Genomic DNA, 17455 nt, shown 5'->3' with positions numbered 1-17455 from the left:
CGTGAAATAAAATTACTCATATCGCCCCACCTGAGTACTAGGGACTACTATGGATGATAGACTGCTAGACTTAATATTCTTTTTGTTTTTATTGCTATTATTCTGCATTTTTTGGTTAAATTAGCATTTGTAGATGCCAGGCACTTATATCACTGGTATGAACAAATACCTCAATAAGACCATGTGAAATGCATAGTGAATTAATGAAAATTATTTGCAACCTGACAGGTAAACTTCCAGCTCTTCAAACTGTAGCCTTAACCACTGCAACAGAATCATCTTTGGCAGCAGGATGGGACCCACCTTGTAGATGACAGGTTCTTGGATATCCAGAGGAACCCTGTTCCATTGCTCTCTTCTGCTCCAGCTGCTGTGACGGCCCCATGAAGGTCTGCTTCTTGCTGACAACCACACCATCAGAATTGCCAGCATGAAACCTGCCACCACTCCCGTCAACACCCAACACACATAGGTAGGCAGTGGCAACACAAAGCAACCATAAACTATAGCTATAAGAAGAATCAGTCTGTTGTGGGGTACTCCTGGAGGCTCATCTTCTTCCTCCTCCTCCTCCCCTCCTTCAGTTGGTTCCTCACTGCATCCCCCTGTACTCCCTCGTCGGACTTGAGCTGAATGAGGTCCCTCTCCATCTAACTCTGTGTCATTGCAGAGCTCAAAGTCTTCGGGGTAGAGCTCACAGAACTCTTCATCTTCCTGACGAGCAAGTGTTGACATAAAACATCTGTCCAAGCCCAGCGAGGGTGACCTGTGCAGAGGCAACTCAACAGTTGCCTCAAGAGGACTTTCACCCTCCAGGTCTTCCTCTTCCTTGATGCAGTAGTTATTGTTGCTTTCTGAGTGGCCATTGAGGGCAGACAGGTTGGAGAGTTCAGAGGCGCTGGAAGAAAGGTTTCTGGACCGGTAGGAGACTCCTGCAGTTGTGGATGTGGAAGTGCTGACACTACCAGTTTCCTCGCCAATTATTTTGCTGAGCAGCTGAAGGGGCTCATACATTACCTCCGACAGACGGCGCTTTGTGTCTTCAATACGTGCCTCCACCTCCTGAACTTTGAAGAAGGAGCGGCTATCTGGTGAGGTGAGGGGGGATGAGGGAGCAGTTTTGGAGTCTCCACTGACAGCAGGAACACGAGTTTGGGTGAAAGGCTTGAAAAGGTGCAGATTGAGCCGGGAATCTGGGGGGCGATGAGTCAACGAAGCCTCCTGTTCGGGTCGAGCAGTGTCTGTGGACAAAGACTTAACCAGGGTCTTCATCAAATGCCGGTGCCTTATCGACTGGGGAGCAACAGTGGGAGCCTCACGAGATTCCACATCTGTGGAAAGGGACTTGACTAGGCTGAAGAAAGGCTTTGAGGGTAGGGCAGAGGACTTGGCTGGGGATGAGTTGGAGGAAGCTGAATAGGTGGAAGGTACCGGGGCAGTCGACTTTTGTTCAGAGGGCCATGAGGAGCTAACGAGACTAGAAATGGACGTGCAAGCCAGGCTAATGGAGGGGTGCTGGATAGCCAAGGCTGAACTGTGGGTCTGGGATGACGGTCCTGTAACCATGTCCACTCCCAGCCCTTCAGAGAGAAGGTCCTCACTGGCCTCCTGAGCTGTGACTACGCCCTGATCTTCAGTTTCAAGGCCAGAAGGTGAATCAGCTAGCCTGTAGAGCTCCTCTTCCTCCTCCTCTTCCTCATTTCCTTTGGCAGAAAAGTGTATGGTAATAGTATCTCGGGAGAGCGAGCGCTGCACCTGCACCTTACGGGCTGCTGCGGGCCGAGAAGAGGAAGAGGAGGAAGTTGGGGGGCTTAGTGTGTCTGCATGGTCACCACCCTGACTGGTCATGGCACCACTCAAAAGAGCTCACAGCCTGTGGATACAGAGAAGAGAAAGATTACATGTAATACATTTTTCATATCAGTTCATCATCCATACTGAAAAAAAACCAAGATTGTTCAGCTCAGTGCTTCCCATTAATTTCCTAGATTGTGGCAGAGTATTGTTACACTTCTCATAATAACATAAAAGATCTCTAACATTGTTTGGCGCATTTGCTTTGCCAATTACCTGTCAATCGAACTAAAATTGAAATTGTGATATGGCTCAGTGCAAAAATAAAATTGCTGCGGTTTTATTTCAAAACTATACAGTTTGTTGCCCTGCATGTTTCAGAGTAAAGTGCAGCACTGTGTTCATTTATGCATATGCAGCTCATGATCTGGTGTTTTCAGTGTCTGGGTTCATAGTAAACGTGGCAAACTCCATCTGGGAATGCAACATGGACCAGGTTAATTTTATTTTCACATTATTCACTATTCATTATTCACAGTTTTCAGCATTTTACTAAATGTATAAACCTGTTACCACAAAAACATAAAGGCTTGCCTGGCAGTTTTCTACCAAAATAAAAGCTTGAGATATAAAAGACAATTAATATTCAGTAATAATATCATACTATTGTTTTGTCACTATCAGATGAGAACAAAACTTAAACTGACTGAATTGAGCTGAATAACGACACTCTTTTCTTCTGTAGAGCTGCTTTATAGTTAAATTGAGCTTTGCAACATTGATATTGTTAATGAAATAAACTGAATCAAATTTTTTACATAAACACTTATTTTCCTATTACTGGGAAGCTGCTTTAAAACAATGTATTGTATATTGTACTTGACTTGAGGATTTAATGCTATACATGAGATGTAAGAATTGTAATTTTACTACTGTTGTGTAAAGTAAAATTATTATTATTTTTTTACAGTGCAGTTGTATTACAATAGTAATATATTTCTGTCTCGTTTGTCTTCCTAAAAATAAACAGTGTGAATGTAATGTGGACTGAGATACTATCTTAAAAGAGGTTTGAGTCCACTTTAAAGTCCAGTCAAGTAAATGCATTTTTTTTTTCCCCCCCTTTTACTCTATTCAATTTGGACACTAAAGATGTTGGAGCTCTTAAATTTTACTCTCGAAGTGCACCAGATTTATGCATTTAATTTAAAAAAAAAAAAAAAATACAAATTCTTCCCCTTGGAGGGTCTGAGGTCCACCAACCATAATCACAAAATCCCACGGGAAACTACTGACACCAAATTTAATGGGATAGTTCACCCAAAAACCAAAATTCTCATTCCGCTTCAGAAGAGAAGACATCTATTAATCCACTGGGGTCATATAGATCACATCACAAAGGATGTGTGCTTTTTGGAGTGTCTGCATTTGGGAACTCATTCACTTGTGGACTCATAGATATATAATACACTTTTCAAATTGGTTCATCATCCATACTCAAAACAAACAAACAAACAAAAAAAAACAAAAAAAAAAACAGCCTTAACCAGCCAAGCTGGTTCAGCTAAGTGTTTCCTATTAATTTATTAGTTTCTCACAGAATATTTTTACACTTCTCATAATGACATAAAATCATTGTGTTTGCCACATTTGCTTTGGCAATTACCAGTCAAATCAAGCTAAAATGAAAATTTGGGAACCCATTCACTTATGGACTTGCAGTGATTTATTATTTTTCTAAAACTTTTTGTTTGTGTTCATCTGAAGAACATCATATAAATCTGTAAAGTCAATGAGAGAATTTACAGTTTTGGGTGAACTATATTCCTACAATAGACCAATTAAAACTATTGTTGGTTGTCAGTGTAATGTAAGGGTTTGACACACATTCATGCTGGCTTTGGCTGGTCACCCATCATGCCTTACAGGTCATACTAGTTTACCTGCAACAATACCAGCTTAACCAGTTTCAGAAACATATGTAACATTATCACTTTCAGGTGAGTCAAAGTTGAAAACTCAAATTTTATTTTATTATTATTTTTTTTAAATATACAAAAGCAATAATCAACAGACCAAAGCATAGACTTGACATAAATTAAACTTGACGAATCCTAAAACAAGAGACTCACCAAAGAAGAGGGTTAAATAAAGCCAAAGATACACACCAGTCAAAGGAAACATGTGGGCTATGAATACGCAACAGAACTAATGATGCAAACAAGGAACACCTGAACACAATCAAGACAGGAATGGGGAAGATGAGGGACAGGAAACAATGAACAAGACTGGTCTATGAACAGGAAAAAACTTCAAATTAAAAGACGTGACATAATAAAAGACATGAATCAAAACAAGAACAAACATGACAACATATTAGCATTGCTCATCTAAAACCAGTTAAAGGAGTCATGAATTGAGAAATAAAACTTTCCTTGTTCTTTTGACATATAAGAGGTCATTGTGCTATAAAAGCATACTGCAAGTTTCAGATCTCAAAACTTCCAAGTTAGTCCAAGTTTTACAAATGTTGTGAAGTTCTTTAGATGTGAAAGGGCATTATCTGTGCATACTGTCATAAATGATGTAGTCAGCATTCCATCTCTTTATCTGTTTATTTCTGTTTATGCATCAGCACTGAGTTCACAGTCATATGCACATTGTTCCATTTAGTATCATGAAAAACTGCTATTAAAATTGTGATTTAATTATATACAGAACGTGATCAAAAAGAGTATTGCTCTCTGGAACAGTAAGTACTTGTATTTATTTCTTTTAATTGGATTTATTTAATTTAAAAATGTATGTCATAATTTTAGGTCTAATGTTTCTAAATGGCAGGTCAACAGTTTTACTAGCTATTGCTGTCCTCAACATGAGGTGAGATTATCTACAGTCATCACTGTTGCTTCCACCACTCTTTAAAGAGATCAAAACACACTTTCATTTGATCTTGTTAGAGATTTTATTTTCAGCATACAAGAGTTAGAGCCGGACTTCTGGTCCTCAAATCTGATTGGATGAGAGGTCTTCCAAGAATACTGATGTTCTAACAACAATTTTCACCTGGGATTCTTGTTGTGGGAAGTTCTAGACAGGCTGTCTGTCTGTGTATTATGCTGCCTTCACGTGCTCTCAGAATTATTGTAAATACGAGTTTCCTAGGTAAAAAAATTGCACATGAACGCCTTCCCATTTCAACTTGATTGCAATGAGTTCGTAAAAGAAGTAGGAATTATCAAATTTTCAATAGCACGTGAAGGCAGCATTATTGGTGGGGATTTTACAGTGATTTCAGTGCAGATTACATTGTTATGCCAGTAGTCATACTGTCAGTACTATCTTTATGATCGAGTCAGTAGACCATTTATTTAGCCAATTCATTCAAAAATGCTGATTCATTCAGGAACAAAATACGGTGTTGACATTTTTGACACCATCTTATGAGGCTCAACCCAAGTAGGGCTGCAACTAATGATTATTTTGATAATCGATTCATCCGTTTGATAATCGATTAATTTCTTGGATGAATCGATTAATCAAATGTAAAATCCAAAAATAATTAAGTATTAAAATACTAGTCAAGTGAAATACCCTTAACCATTGTAACGAGCAATAATGCAATTGTTCCCAAATATCCACGACTGCAAACGTGACATTATTATACAACAGGTCAAAAAACAAAACGTACATTTTAAACACAGTACTATCAGTATTTACTCTATTTTGCATTGAAAAAATATTTCTAACGAAAACCACAGCAGAACTACAACACACAAATGTGGCTGCGGCTTTGAACGAATCGTGAAAGTCAATGATTCAATGATTCATTCACAGTTACTTGCTTCGTTACTAAATTAATGACTCGATGACTCACTCATAAAAACAGTGACTTGCTGCCACCTACTGGCGGTTTTAGTTTAATATTTAAAAGTATCACTTCGTTTTACCATTATTACATATTTCTCTATTGAACATTTTTTATTTAAAACATTATTTGTTTTATAAAGTTATTCATAAAGGTAAAAATACGCACTGGAAAATCAATTTAGGGGGCAAATATTGTCCAATATTGTCTAATGGAAAAGGTGTGACTGCAGTCTAAGTGGAAGAGAGGGGGTATGCAGAAGAATGGTAATCCCCTCAGGGGGTACTCCACTCTAAAAAGTTTGAGAACCATTGCCTTAGGGTACTGCCCCAGTGACAAGCACCGTACTTTTTTTTCTGACAGTGCAGTTTTCATGTGACATCACACCCTTTTACGAATGCCCACCTAGAGCACTGATTCATTCCGTTTTTGGTGCAAAAACACTGTATCAAACACATAGCAAACTTTTGTTATAATTGAGGGAAATGATATTGCGATAATTATCGTTATCATTTTATCGCCCAGCCCTACTACAGATATACAGGGTTGTTACAGGGACACATATGACAATTGGTTTTCAGCATCACAGATGTCAAACCTTCACTGTAATTGTACAGAATAGGGCTGCACGATATATCGTTTTAGCATCGCTATCGCGATGTGTGCATCCACGATAGTCACATCGCAGGATGTGCGATGCCTAGTTTAGGGATCGTTAATCCGTATGGACTACGGACCAGCCACCACAGTTCAAAACGCACGTGATTCTCTGATTAATTGCAAAGTTTGACCATCATGTAATGAAAGTTTATCATTTGAACATGTTTTAGGTCCTGTCAGTTTAAACATTCAAGAGATTTTAAACCTAAAAACAGACACATACATGCAAAACAAAAAAGTAAAAAAAAAAAAATCCACGTAAAAGATTGACTATCTTCGTAAACACAAATGATTATGGCTTAGGTGAACGAAACAATTGAGAAAGAAAACCGGATGTGTAACAGTATTTTGGATCAACACCACGCATTTGGTCTTAAAGTAACAGAAGCCCCTGCTGCTTTCTGTGTCATAAATATTAATCAAACAACAAAAGACAAAGAGACTTTTGTAGTTTTAACACAGATTAATTATATTATGTTTAATTTATACAGTGAGACTATGCAGTGCTAATTTACATTTAATTATTCAATTCCTGTACCTGAATACTGTTAGACTTACCTGTAAAATATAAAGCACTATTTTATTTTTTTTTTATCTTTGTTCTATTATATTTATCTATGCTTGTAATTTGTTCATTATTTTCTATGCGTATTCACTCACCTACAAAATCACCCCAATCATCCAAGAGTGATTAATTCTTTCCAAATAGAACTATTCAAGTCATCTGGTGAAGACAATAAATGTATTTGTTAAGTCAACAGAGGCAGACAAACTGCTGTTAACAGTTTTCCCGAAGGACAGCTGGTCTCTGGTCCACAGGGAGGAGAGCTTAATGATTACTAAAAGAAAGCCAATGCAGCTTCTAAAATAAAACACTCCTACATAATCACATCTCAATGTCCTGCTGTCATGGTTGGCCACACCCAAGAAATGCTTCTCCCAACATCTAAGAACCATAGTAATTAATCATCCCATATTTCCACTAATTACACTTGGCAATTTAAGTTATTTTCCTACATATATCTAATGATCTCTCTGAGCTGACTAAAACTGTCTTAAGAATAGCCTATATATTAAAGGCAGTCTTTGAAGAGAGTGAATGCTGCACTGGGAATGGAGCCGTTTGAAGTTTTCTGACAACAAGGAAAAGAAAGGGAGCAAAAGAGAACACTGAATTTAAAGCTGATCAAAGCAGTCAAGGGTGAAGCACTAAAACAACGGCAGCAAAGAAATGAGACATCACATCAAATGTATTTCCTCAACTCAGAGATGGAGTGCTCAACTGCACACAGCCAGAGGCAGCTCCGTAATTTTCATGATTTCAAATTAACTCCATGCTACTGGTCATCCCTACAACTTTTGGGCTTTGAAACCTATTTTTATGTTACATCTTTATGTTTCTCACGAAAGCAACATTTTAGTTTTTTTTTTTTTTTTTTTTTTTGACTTATGTCAAACTTAATGACATAAGTTGCATTATTCACAGTGTTTGACATGAATGAAAGAATGATGTGAAACAGGATAGAGTGACACACACACACACACACAGAGTGTGGGGGGGGGGGGGTCTACCTCAGCAGTACAGTGCTGATTTGCAGTACTGGCATAGGTTCAGCACTCACATTTAATTAATGTGCCGATCTCAGGAGACATCAGAACAGTGCAGCCAAACACCAGGCTCACCGTTATAAACACTGACATGATGGAGAAGAACGTCTCTGATTGAGACATTATTGTGTTTATTTCATTTTTAAAAATGCCTGGTGTTGTTGTGTGTTGTTTGTTCGTACATTTACCAGAGCACAGGAACACACACAAGTCTGGACTGTACTGGATCAAAGGCTTGAACACTTAGTGTAAGCCTTAAGATTCTAGACTGGAGAAAGAAAACGCTCATTCTCTCATAGAAGTGCTGCATCCCAACTCACTCATAAAGACAGATGCTAATGTGGTAAAACTTCAATTTTGTATATTCTGTAAAACACCTTGTCTTAGCAAATATCTAAAGTACATAAGTGACCGAAAACAACATCTATCTAAACATCAGCTGATTTTAAATGCAATCTTCTAATTGATGGTCATCTTATACATAAGCCACCAGTGATCATAATTAGTGAACATGCAATATATCCATTGCTGAATAAATCAGATACATATGGCCAAGTAATTTTCATAAAGAGACTGTTATTATTACCAAAACAAGTACATGATTCATAGTCAATTAAATAACAAACACAGATGGTGAGGAGATCTTGCATAACCGATATGAATAGTTTCTTACACACTACAGTCAGCTGAGTGTTGGACCAGAGAATTTTGCTATTTTGAATGAACTTTCAACCCTTCTATAGTTAAAGACATTATCTAAATTTGGCATAATATCAGATGAGCGGTGTGATATCACTTAATAATGACCTATCACCGATTAAATGACATCTAACAGAGCAATAAAACAGAAGGCAAAAAAGTTAAAGGACAGAAGGAAGAGCAGAATAAGGAGAAAATTCTATGTGTGAGCATGACTGTGACTAAAGGGAATGAAAGATAAGAGAAATTTCTATTCCAAAAGAAAAGAGAATGGCTCTTAATTGGATCCCGTCTCTAAAGCTCAGCATTGTAAACCTCCATCCAAGACATCTGAAATTCAGCCCACAAACCCATCACACTGATTTATGCTCTTAAAGTCAACATGATATAGGATTCTCAATCCATTTCACCTCCGTGATATAATAGATATACCATGATGTATTTCTAAGTGAAACAAGATATCCAGCAAGAAAATAATGTAGGGCTGAACATGATTATATTTATCAGGATTTGATTGGATGGTGATTTGAGTGGCCACTACATATCAGAATGGAGTCAGAGCTGAATGTGAGTTTGCAGTGCATTCTGGATCACTACTCCCCTCCTAAAACACTGCCAGCAACCACTTGTGAGAATTTCTGACCAGAACGTGAAGCTAGGCTGAGGTCAGTTTCCTATTCCAGAGCTTTTCCAAGCATCATAAATGGTAACATTTCATTTCTTATATATCAATATTTGCTGTTATTGTTGTAATCTTTATAAATTTTTTGCCATTAAATTTAAGTAACTGTAAGTACACACTGTTCAGGACATGATGTTGTAATAAATGAAATTAGTGGGGCGTGTAGTGCATGAGGGGTCTCATGGGAGGCTGCCGGTAGAGCTTCCCACGCCTACCGTATGTGTGTGAGGGAGTTCCTGAGACTGTCTAATTGAGCAGTCAGGAAGCACTAATGTAGTCTGCACACTGTGGAGTGAAGAACAGGATGCAGGACAGTGGGTGATGGCCTTATTCGGCCCACGGGACACAGGATGCGCTTGTGAAAGGACTGAAAATATCTGAGTTCTGCAGGGAGTGTTCAATCTCCAGACAGAGCAGATCAAAAATAGATACATATTAATACAAAGGATACAGAACACATGCTGTTCATACAAGATGTGAATGGAATACACAATGGGCAAGATGCCACAGAACAGAAGAGACCGGTTAAAGAAGTAAAGCTCTAGAGATAAGAAAGAAGCATTTCTTAGATTCAATATGAGAAAGAAAGAAAGAATGTGCACTTACTAACTGCAATATCAATAATGAGTGCATTTACATGCATGTTCTTACCCCGATTATGCTTAATAAGCAAACATAAACCCGTTTTTCTTTATCAGAGTAAAGTCATAAATGGCTTAAGCATAAACCGATCGACACAGCTAAATTTTTGCCCCTTTCTCCCGGCATGTAAATGCATGAACCTGTGTTCTGCCGGCTTATTGAAGTGCACATGCGTGATATGTGACAGGAAAGCACCTTTATTGTGGTGTGGATTTAAACGCATCCAGACAGAGCGAGTGTTTTGATATGGGGGAGGAAGAAATATATCAAAGTCCGACTGTTTCTTGACCCAAAAAAATAAAAAAAAAAAAAAGAGTTCTCATCTCTTGAGAGTCAGATATGATTACATACGTATGATTACTTTTTGACATCACTACTGGGAAATAAACTGATTTATTAATACAGTCTTGTAAACGTGGTTTACTTGCACTTCTGGGTTATTGGTTTGCATGTAATCTGGGACAACCGGTTATTTCAATAAGCTGATTTTTGTGAGTTATTGGTGTATTGGTGGGCATGTAAACGTGCATAATAGCTGGTTTTAAGGCCTTAAAGGAATAATTCACCCAAAAATGAAAATTATCCCATAATTTACTCATTATCAAGCCATCCTAGGTATATATGACTTTCTTCTTTCAGTCACAATTGGAGTTATATTAAATTATATTCCGGCTCTTACAAGCTTTATAATCCAAAAAGTGCATCCATCATAAAAGTAATCCATACGGCTCCAGTGGGTTAATAGAGGCCTTCTGAAGTGAAGCGATGTATTTTTCTAAGAAAAATATCCATATTTATAACTTTATAAACTATAATCATTGGCTTCCAGTAACGTCTGTCTGCACGTTCATGACAGAGTCGAGTTTCAGTGGAAGGGTGACGTATGACGTAGGCGTAGCGTAAGCTCAGGTGAAAATTGACGAATTGCGGAAGCACAGAGGACAGAGCAAAACAAAATGCAGATCATGAATTACAAGTCTAAAACGAGAATCTCTCTTTTGTCGGTATAAGAGAAGATGAGATACATCATTCATTCAGGTCAGAGGTCACTCTTCCACCAGAACTAGACTCTAGTATGGCCGTTAGCGGAAACCAGTGATTATAGTTTATAAAGTTATAAATATGGATATTTATAACCCATATTTAATCATTCAATATACAACATTCCAATAGTACAATAAATTGTTAAATATAATATCAATAAATAATAATAATAAAAAACAAATGAAATAAGCTCATTCAGCTGTCATCATCTTACTCAGGTGCTTCACTAATACTGATTTCAATGTTTCCTGCTTATCACTCATTCATTTCCTGTGAGCCCACGCAAAGCCACCTGCCCAGGAAATGAGAACAACACCACCTCTGTCAGACATGCACAGAGATTGACCACAGACAGAGCAATCACAGGTAATAAAGAGTGCATCATTTCTCCAGAACCAAAGGATTCAGCTGCTGACACGCATTTGCCATCCGATCAGTTGTCATGCCAACATATGCCAACACTGACAGGAAGAAACCCAGGGATGAAATGGAATGAAACGATGTGTGGCAAACTGAGAGTGAAGAGGGGTAAACAGTTATCCAAACATAATAGGAACATGGCAGTTTTAGCAGCTGAAATGGTCTCTTCGGAAATGTGAAAAAGGACACACAGTTAAGGCCCGTTCACACCAAGAACAATAACTATAAAGATAACTATAATGATAACTTTATTAGCATCCACACCAATGCACAATATCATTCTGTTTATTTTAAGCACACACTGCAGTTTTGTCATCTGTCACTTTAAATGCTCAAGCTCTTTTAAGCAGGATGGCTTCTGATTGGCTGTCAATGTTTTTTTTTTTTATCATTCATTAGCTGGAAAAAATCATTCTGAAAGTAATTTCAATGAATTTGTGTCGTTATCGTTATAGCTGTGGTGTGAACTCTGCTGTTCTTTTACATTTAGAATGATTTTTAGAACTATTTCTTTCTTGTTACCACTATAGTTATTGTCCTTGGTGTGAACAGGCCTTTATGCACACTGAACTAAAACTAACCTGATACTCAAATATGAGGAAAATGACCTAACCACCTGCTTTTGGCCCAAGACAATGGGATTGGCTCCAACATCCTCATGATCCTACGACAAGCCCTTTGAAGAATGCATGGATGGATGGATGGACTTAACCACCAAATCTGACTTAGTGCTATAGTGCTATTCAACCAGAACTAGATGAAGAGCTGATCCTCCAAGATCCTCCTAGCTGTTCAGAAAGCATATAATGCCATCTTCCCTAGATCTGCGATCTCGTGACAGCATCATCATGTTATCATATCACTATCATGCTAGAAATAGACTGTGGTCTTATTTGTCAGACTGAGGGAACATTCTGATTTTAACCATGAACTCACAGACCTTTCTGTTGGTGTGTCCCAGGATGAAAGAGTGAGGGATTAGGAAAGCAATCTTTATAATGGAGAAGACTAGAGCTCAATCAATCAGCAAATCCCACATCTGACTGCTGAAGGAGAGAACAGAGGCAGGATTCACAAAACATTTTTAACAATAACATTCTTCTTAACTGTTGTTTTGTTATTTGATGTTGAAGTTAAGAATACTTTGTATTCCCGTAAACATTTCTCAAGAATGTTCTTATCTTTTTTCTTAAGATTGTTTTAAAGGGGTGGTTGATTATGATTTCACTTTTTTAACTTTAGTTAGTGTGTAATGTTGCTGTTAGAGCATAAACAACATCTGCAGTTCAATGCAAAGGGACATATTTTCTTTTACAGAAATCACTTTTTAAGGACTACAACAAACGGCTTGTAGGGACTACATCGAGCTTCTTCCCGGGTTAGTGACATCACTAAACTTAAAATTTACATAAACCCTGCCCCCGAGAACACGCAACAAAGGGGGTGAGGCCATGTTGGGCTGCTTTAGAGAAGAGGAAGAGTTGTTGTAGTAGAGTGTTGTTGCCATGCCGTCACTTTACTCCGGACTGCTTCACAAACGAGGGTCAATTCAATGCTGGATTTGCACAAAAGATTAACATGCTAGTCGAAGAGTTGAATCAACTCCACAGCAACTACATAAATTTATCCTCTAACCATTCAGAAATGTCCAGATGTATTCTAAAGGTTGTACCTTCTTCCTGAGTCTCTCCATTAGTGTCCGACTCCGGTTTGAACATTGTAAGGCTGAACACCATTACTGACAATCACCATTTTGGCTGCGTGAGATTCTCCAGCTTTGTTGTTGTTGAGCAACTGAAGCGCAAGCTGATAAAGCTCCGCCACTTCTAAAAATGAGCTGCAGCTCATTTGAATTTAAAGGGACACACAAATAGTGTTTTTGCTCACGCCCAAATAGGGGCAAATTTGACAAGCTATAATAAATGATCTGTGTGGTATTTTGAGCTGAAACTTCACAAACACATTCTGGGGACACCAGAGACTTATATTACATCTTGTAAAAGGGGCATTATAGGTCCCCTTTAAAGACTTAAAAAGAAAAACATCAAAATAATTTTAATTCCTAAAAAGAATGTTCTTAAAAATCATAGCAAATAACCTCTAACAAGTTAGGATGTCCTCCAACTTGTCTTAAATCCCTAAAGGTAAAATGTTTAATGAATTTATTAGGATGTTTCAAATATTAAGCATTACAACATAACATTGGTTACATTACGCACATCCCTAGTAATAGTAATATGTATGTATCCTACATATAATATGTTTCACTATTATTACCAAAAATAGGTCATGTAAACAATAAGCGGTTATGATTATGCGTGACATGACTTTTTGATTTTGAAATTTGGTAAAACTCTTTAAAAAAAAAAAAAAAAAAAAAATATTCAAACCTTTATCTGTACAATTATGACATCTTTTTTGGCAGCATTCAGCACATATGAGAGCACCTATACACTGGACATGTTCACTCTAGCAGTGCAAATACACACACACACACACACACACACACACACACACACGAGAAAGATGTGTCGTGACGAACAATTATTAGGCAATCTACAGGCAGTGCAAAAGGACAGCCATGAGTTTTTCATTCAGTTGATCAGCGAGTCTTTCACAAGAACCGCCAAACAATCAGATGTTCTTACCAAAATATTTTAGAACTTCCTAAGAATTTTTTAACTGCTCTAAGAAACATTCTTCTAACAATATATCTTAAGAAATTTCTTTACTCATTTCTTAAGAAGATTTTTGTGAATCTGGCCCTAGATAAGAGAAGAGATACTGAAAGCTAAATGAAAGCAAGTACAAGAATGAGGGATGTGTATGAAATTAAGTACTGTAAATATAGAAGGACTGATATCTCTATACCGACATCTCAGTTGGCCATACAGTGACAAAAACATAGCTTAAAGGTGTGCCATAAATGAACTGTTGATATAGCATTCTCACTTGAAACAGAGAAAAGGAGTACTTCACTATTTTAGCCCAAAAAAAAAAAAAAATTCAGTAGTATTATAATCAAGATGGATAAACAATTATTTAAAATTACAAATGACCAACTTGTCAACATAGACCAAATGTGTGACTGCAGATATACACTGATTTTTTTCCTTTAGCCTAATCAGATACATCTCCATCAATGTTTGATAAGTAACTTTATATTTTATTCTACTTACAGAAAAATGTATCTTATAATGGTTAAAGAAACACAACAGATCTATGACTATGAGCTGTAGATATGTTCAGTACTCACGATTCAGATCCAAGACCTTCAGTAAAAGAGAGAGAACAGCAGAAACTGAATGAGTTCCACCTGCTCACCTTCCATTAATCTCATCTGATGCTCCGAGTAAAAGCTGAAGATTTACAGCCAGCACTGATGTATCATGCAACAGCTAGACTCAGATTAGCGAGGAGATGCTAAGTACCATGTCAGACAACCCACAGCCTAGCAACCGCAGATTGAGCCCAAACAAAATGCCATCTTGCCAGACACACAGAAGGTCTGTAGTAAATCTGAGAATGCTCTGTGAAAAGCACTCAAAAGAGTCACATGCACTTCCTGGTCAAAATGCTTGTGTTGCCAAGATGTTATTGTAAACACAAATGACAAGGAACAAACAAACACTATGACATTTTTCAACCCATTCTTATTCCCAATGCGTCTAAAACTGAAGCATGGTCAAGACACCAACAGGCATTATTGTTGAACTAGGAACTCCATTGATTTCAATTGTTTGTAAGAGTCATTTCTTGCATTTGTAAAAGTAGAAATTATTATTATATTTTTACTTTCATAGATATTTTTAAGCACCTAACCCCACCCCTACCCTAAACTTAACCACTTCTCAAAAATATAAAACATGTAACAGGTAGTCAAAGGTATTAACTGCAAAAAGTGAATTAAAAAAAAGAGAATAAAAGTATTACAAACTCATGTTGCTTTCAAAGTCTTCTGAAGCCATACAGTGTCATTATGTGAGGAACGATAATGCAATTGGTCACAAGACCACACGAGAGCCAATAGCATTTCACAATCAAAGCTGATGTAACGCTCCTTCATTTTGTAATCTTGATCATGATTGCTGCCATTTGAGTCATTTGAGATTTTTTTTTTTTTACATGTCATCACAATTATTGCACAAATCAAGACAGACACTCTCTTTTTTTATCTACTCATCTAGTTCCCTCGTTTATAATATTATCATATAAATTAACACAGTCTCTATATTATGAAAACTGGTAAGAAATAAAAAAAACCTCTCAAAAGCTAAAACAGTGAAAATCATAATAGTAAATCCTATATAGTAATTTTTTTCTTTTAAATGCAGTAAGCTAGATCAATATTAGGAGGATATTATATTAATAAAAGCTGAATGACTAAATGGCATGCTATTCATTTTTAGAATATATTGTATGGTGGAGAAATGCTGTATTACTGTTACTACAAATAAAGCTGTATCCGATTATGCCATGTTAGCGACCTGACAGAAAAGTGTTGTCTCTGAGGCATGGCAAAATCATGGTACTGAAATGGCTGATTCGGCACGCTGATTCATAATGCTCTGAAGCAGTGTTTTGAAATCGGCCATCACTATATAAGTTGTTATTTTGTTTTTTTGGTGCACCAAAAATATTCTCGTTGCTTTAAAATATTAATATTGAACCAATGTACTCACATGAACTGATTTAAATATGTTTTTAGTACCTTTATGGATCTTGAGAGAGGAAATGTCATTGCTGGCTATGCAGGCCTCACTGAGCCATCGGATTTCAACAAAAATATCTTAATTTGCGTTCTGAAGATTGACAAAGGTCTTACGGGTGTGGAACGGCATGAGGGTGAGTAATAAATGACATTATTTTCATTTTTGGGTGAACTAACCCTTTAACACCAATTTAAGCATTACGGTGGATGGGGATGGTGGGTCTTTTCACCTTTGGGTCTGTTCCCACACAAAGCAATCGTATGGTTTTGGAACACTTGGGATATTTGTAATTTCTGAATAATGTCTGTTACATCCTATATTGTTTTATATTGACAAATTAGGAGTTGCATTAGGTGCTCAGAAATGTCTAAATTATGTAACGTAAATAAAATTATTGTAGCCGTTTAAATTGAGAACCATACTTTAAAAAATATAGCATAATGACAAAATAATACCTCAATATATAATTTAATGATGATAAAATTCCCATGCCCTTCACGTCTGTGTATCGACTGCAAAGGTTTATTAAAAAGCAATAAATCTCCTAGTTCATAAATATAGCGATGTCTATGGGTACCTTTAGCCTCTTAATAGTGACACTAAAGGTGCTTGCCCATGGTTTTTAATCCAAAAGTTATGTTAAGTTTAGCTTCTACCTTTCATTTCTTATTTATTTTGTCTTCAAAAAGTAACTGCATTGAATATAAATTATCCTGGAGCTAATAACAATCTGAAATCAATATGGAACTCTCATAGAAGGAAGTCACTGCTTAGAAAAAGGGTTTTTATCAGTAGAGCTTCCTCCCTATTCTGTGGTCAGAGGTTTCTGAGAGTGAGGGCCGGTAGATGTGACCGTAAAGGATATCAACACCCTCAGGATAACTGCTCTGCTATCAGAACTAGAACACATCACTGCTATGAAATCACACAAAATATGACTAAATCAGACAAACACACAATGCAGGGATCTAAAGACCTATAAGTGGATTTGAAGAGTGAACATAATCAGATGACTAATCTGAGCAGAACAGAAACTGAGATAAAAAGATACAGAGCGAGTGTCCAGGTGCAATCAGCGCTTAGGTCTCGGCCCACTTTAGCTCTGACATGACATGTTTTTATTATGCAATAAAACGCACCTGCTCTGCTGCACAGTGCCAGAAATATATACACCACATACTATGCAGTAAAACATACTGTACACATATACACCCTTCATATGTATACATATGCTGTACACAAATACACCCCTTCATATGTACCAAAAAACTGAAAAAACAAAACAGTATGTTAGACAAAACCATCTGCATTTGCATGCTTAAGAAC

General features: G+C 37.2%; 1 protein-coding gene across 11 annotated transcripts in view; it reads right to left on the bottom strand.

Moving 5' to 3' along the window:
* tex2 (testis expressed 2) overlaps positions 1 to 17455 on the bottom strand; it is a 47506-nt gene that overhangs the window by 18762 nt on the left and 11289 nt on the right. For 6 of the 11 annotated variants that reach the window (XM_051887071.1, XM_051887062.1, XM_051887068.1 and 3 more), the window contains one exon: positions 304 to 1873. In XM_051887071.1, the coding sequence (XP_051743031.1) occupies positions 304 to 1848 (1545 nt within the window). In that variant the 5' untranslated portion in view covers positions 1849 to 1873. Of the gene's footprint in view, positions 1 to 303; positions 1874 to 3926; positions 4202 to 14673; positions 14936 to 15350; positions 15375 to 17455 lie in introns of those variants that run through there. The other 5 variants (XM_051887067.1, XM_051887066.1, XM_051887063.1 and 2 more) reach the window with 5 other exon arrangements.

The sequence above is a fragment of the Ctenopharyngodon idella genome, chromosome 3, assembly GCF_019924925.1.
Source record: "Ctenopharyngodon idella isolate HZGC_01 chromosome 3, HZGC01, whole genome shotgun sequence".
Lineage (NCBI taxonomy): Eukaryota > Metazoa > Chordata > Actinopteri > Cypriniformes > Xenocyprididae > Ctenopharyngodon > Ctenopharyngodon idella.
This window is presented reverse-complemented; position numbering and strand designations above follow the sequence as displayed.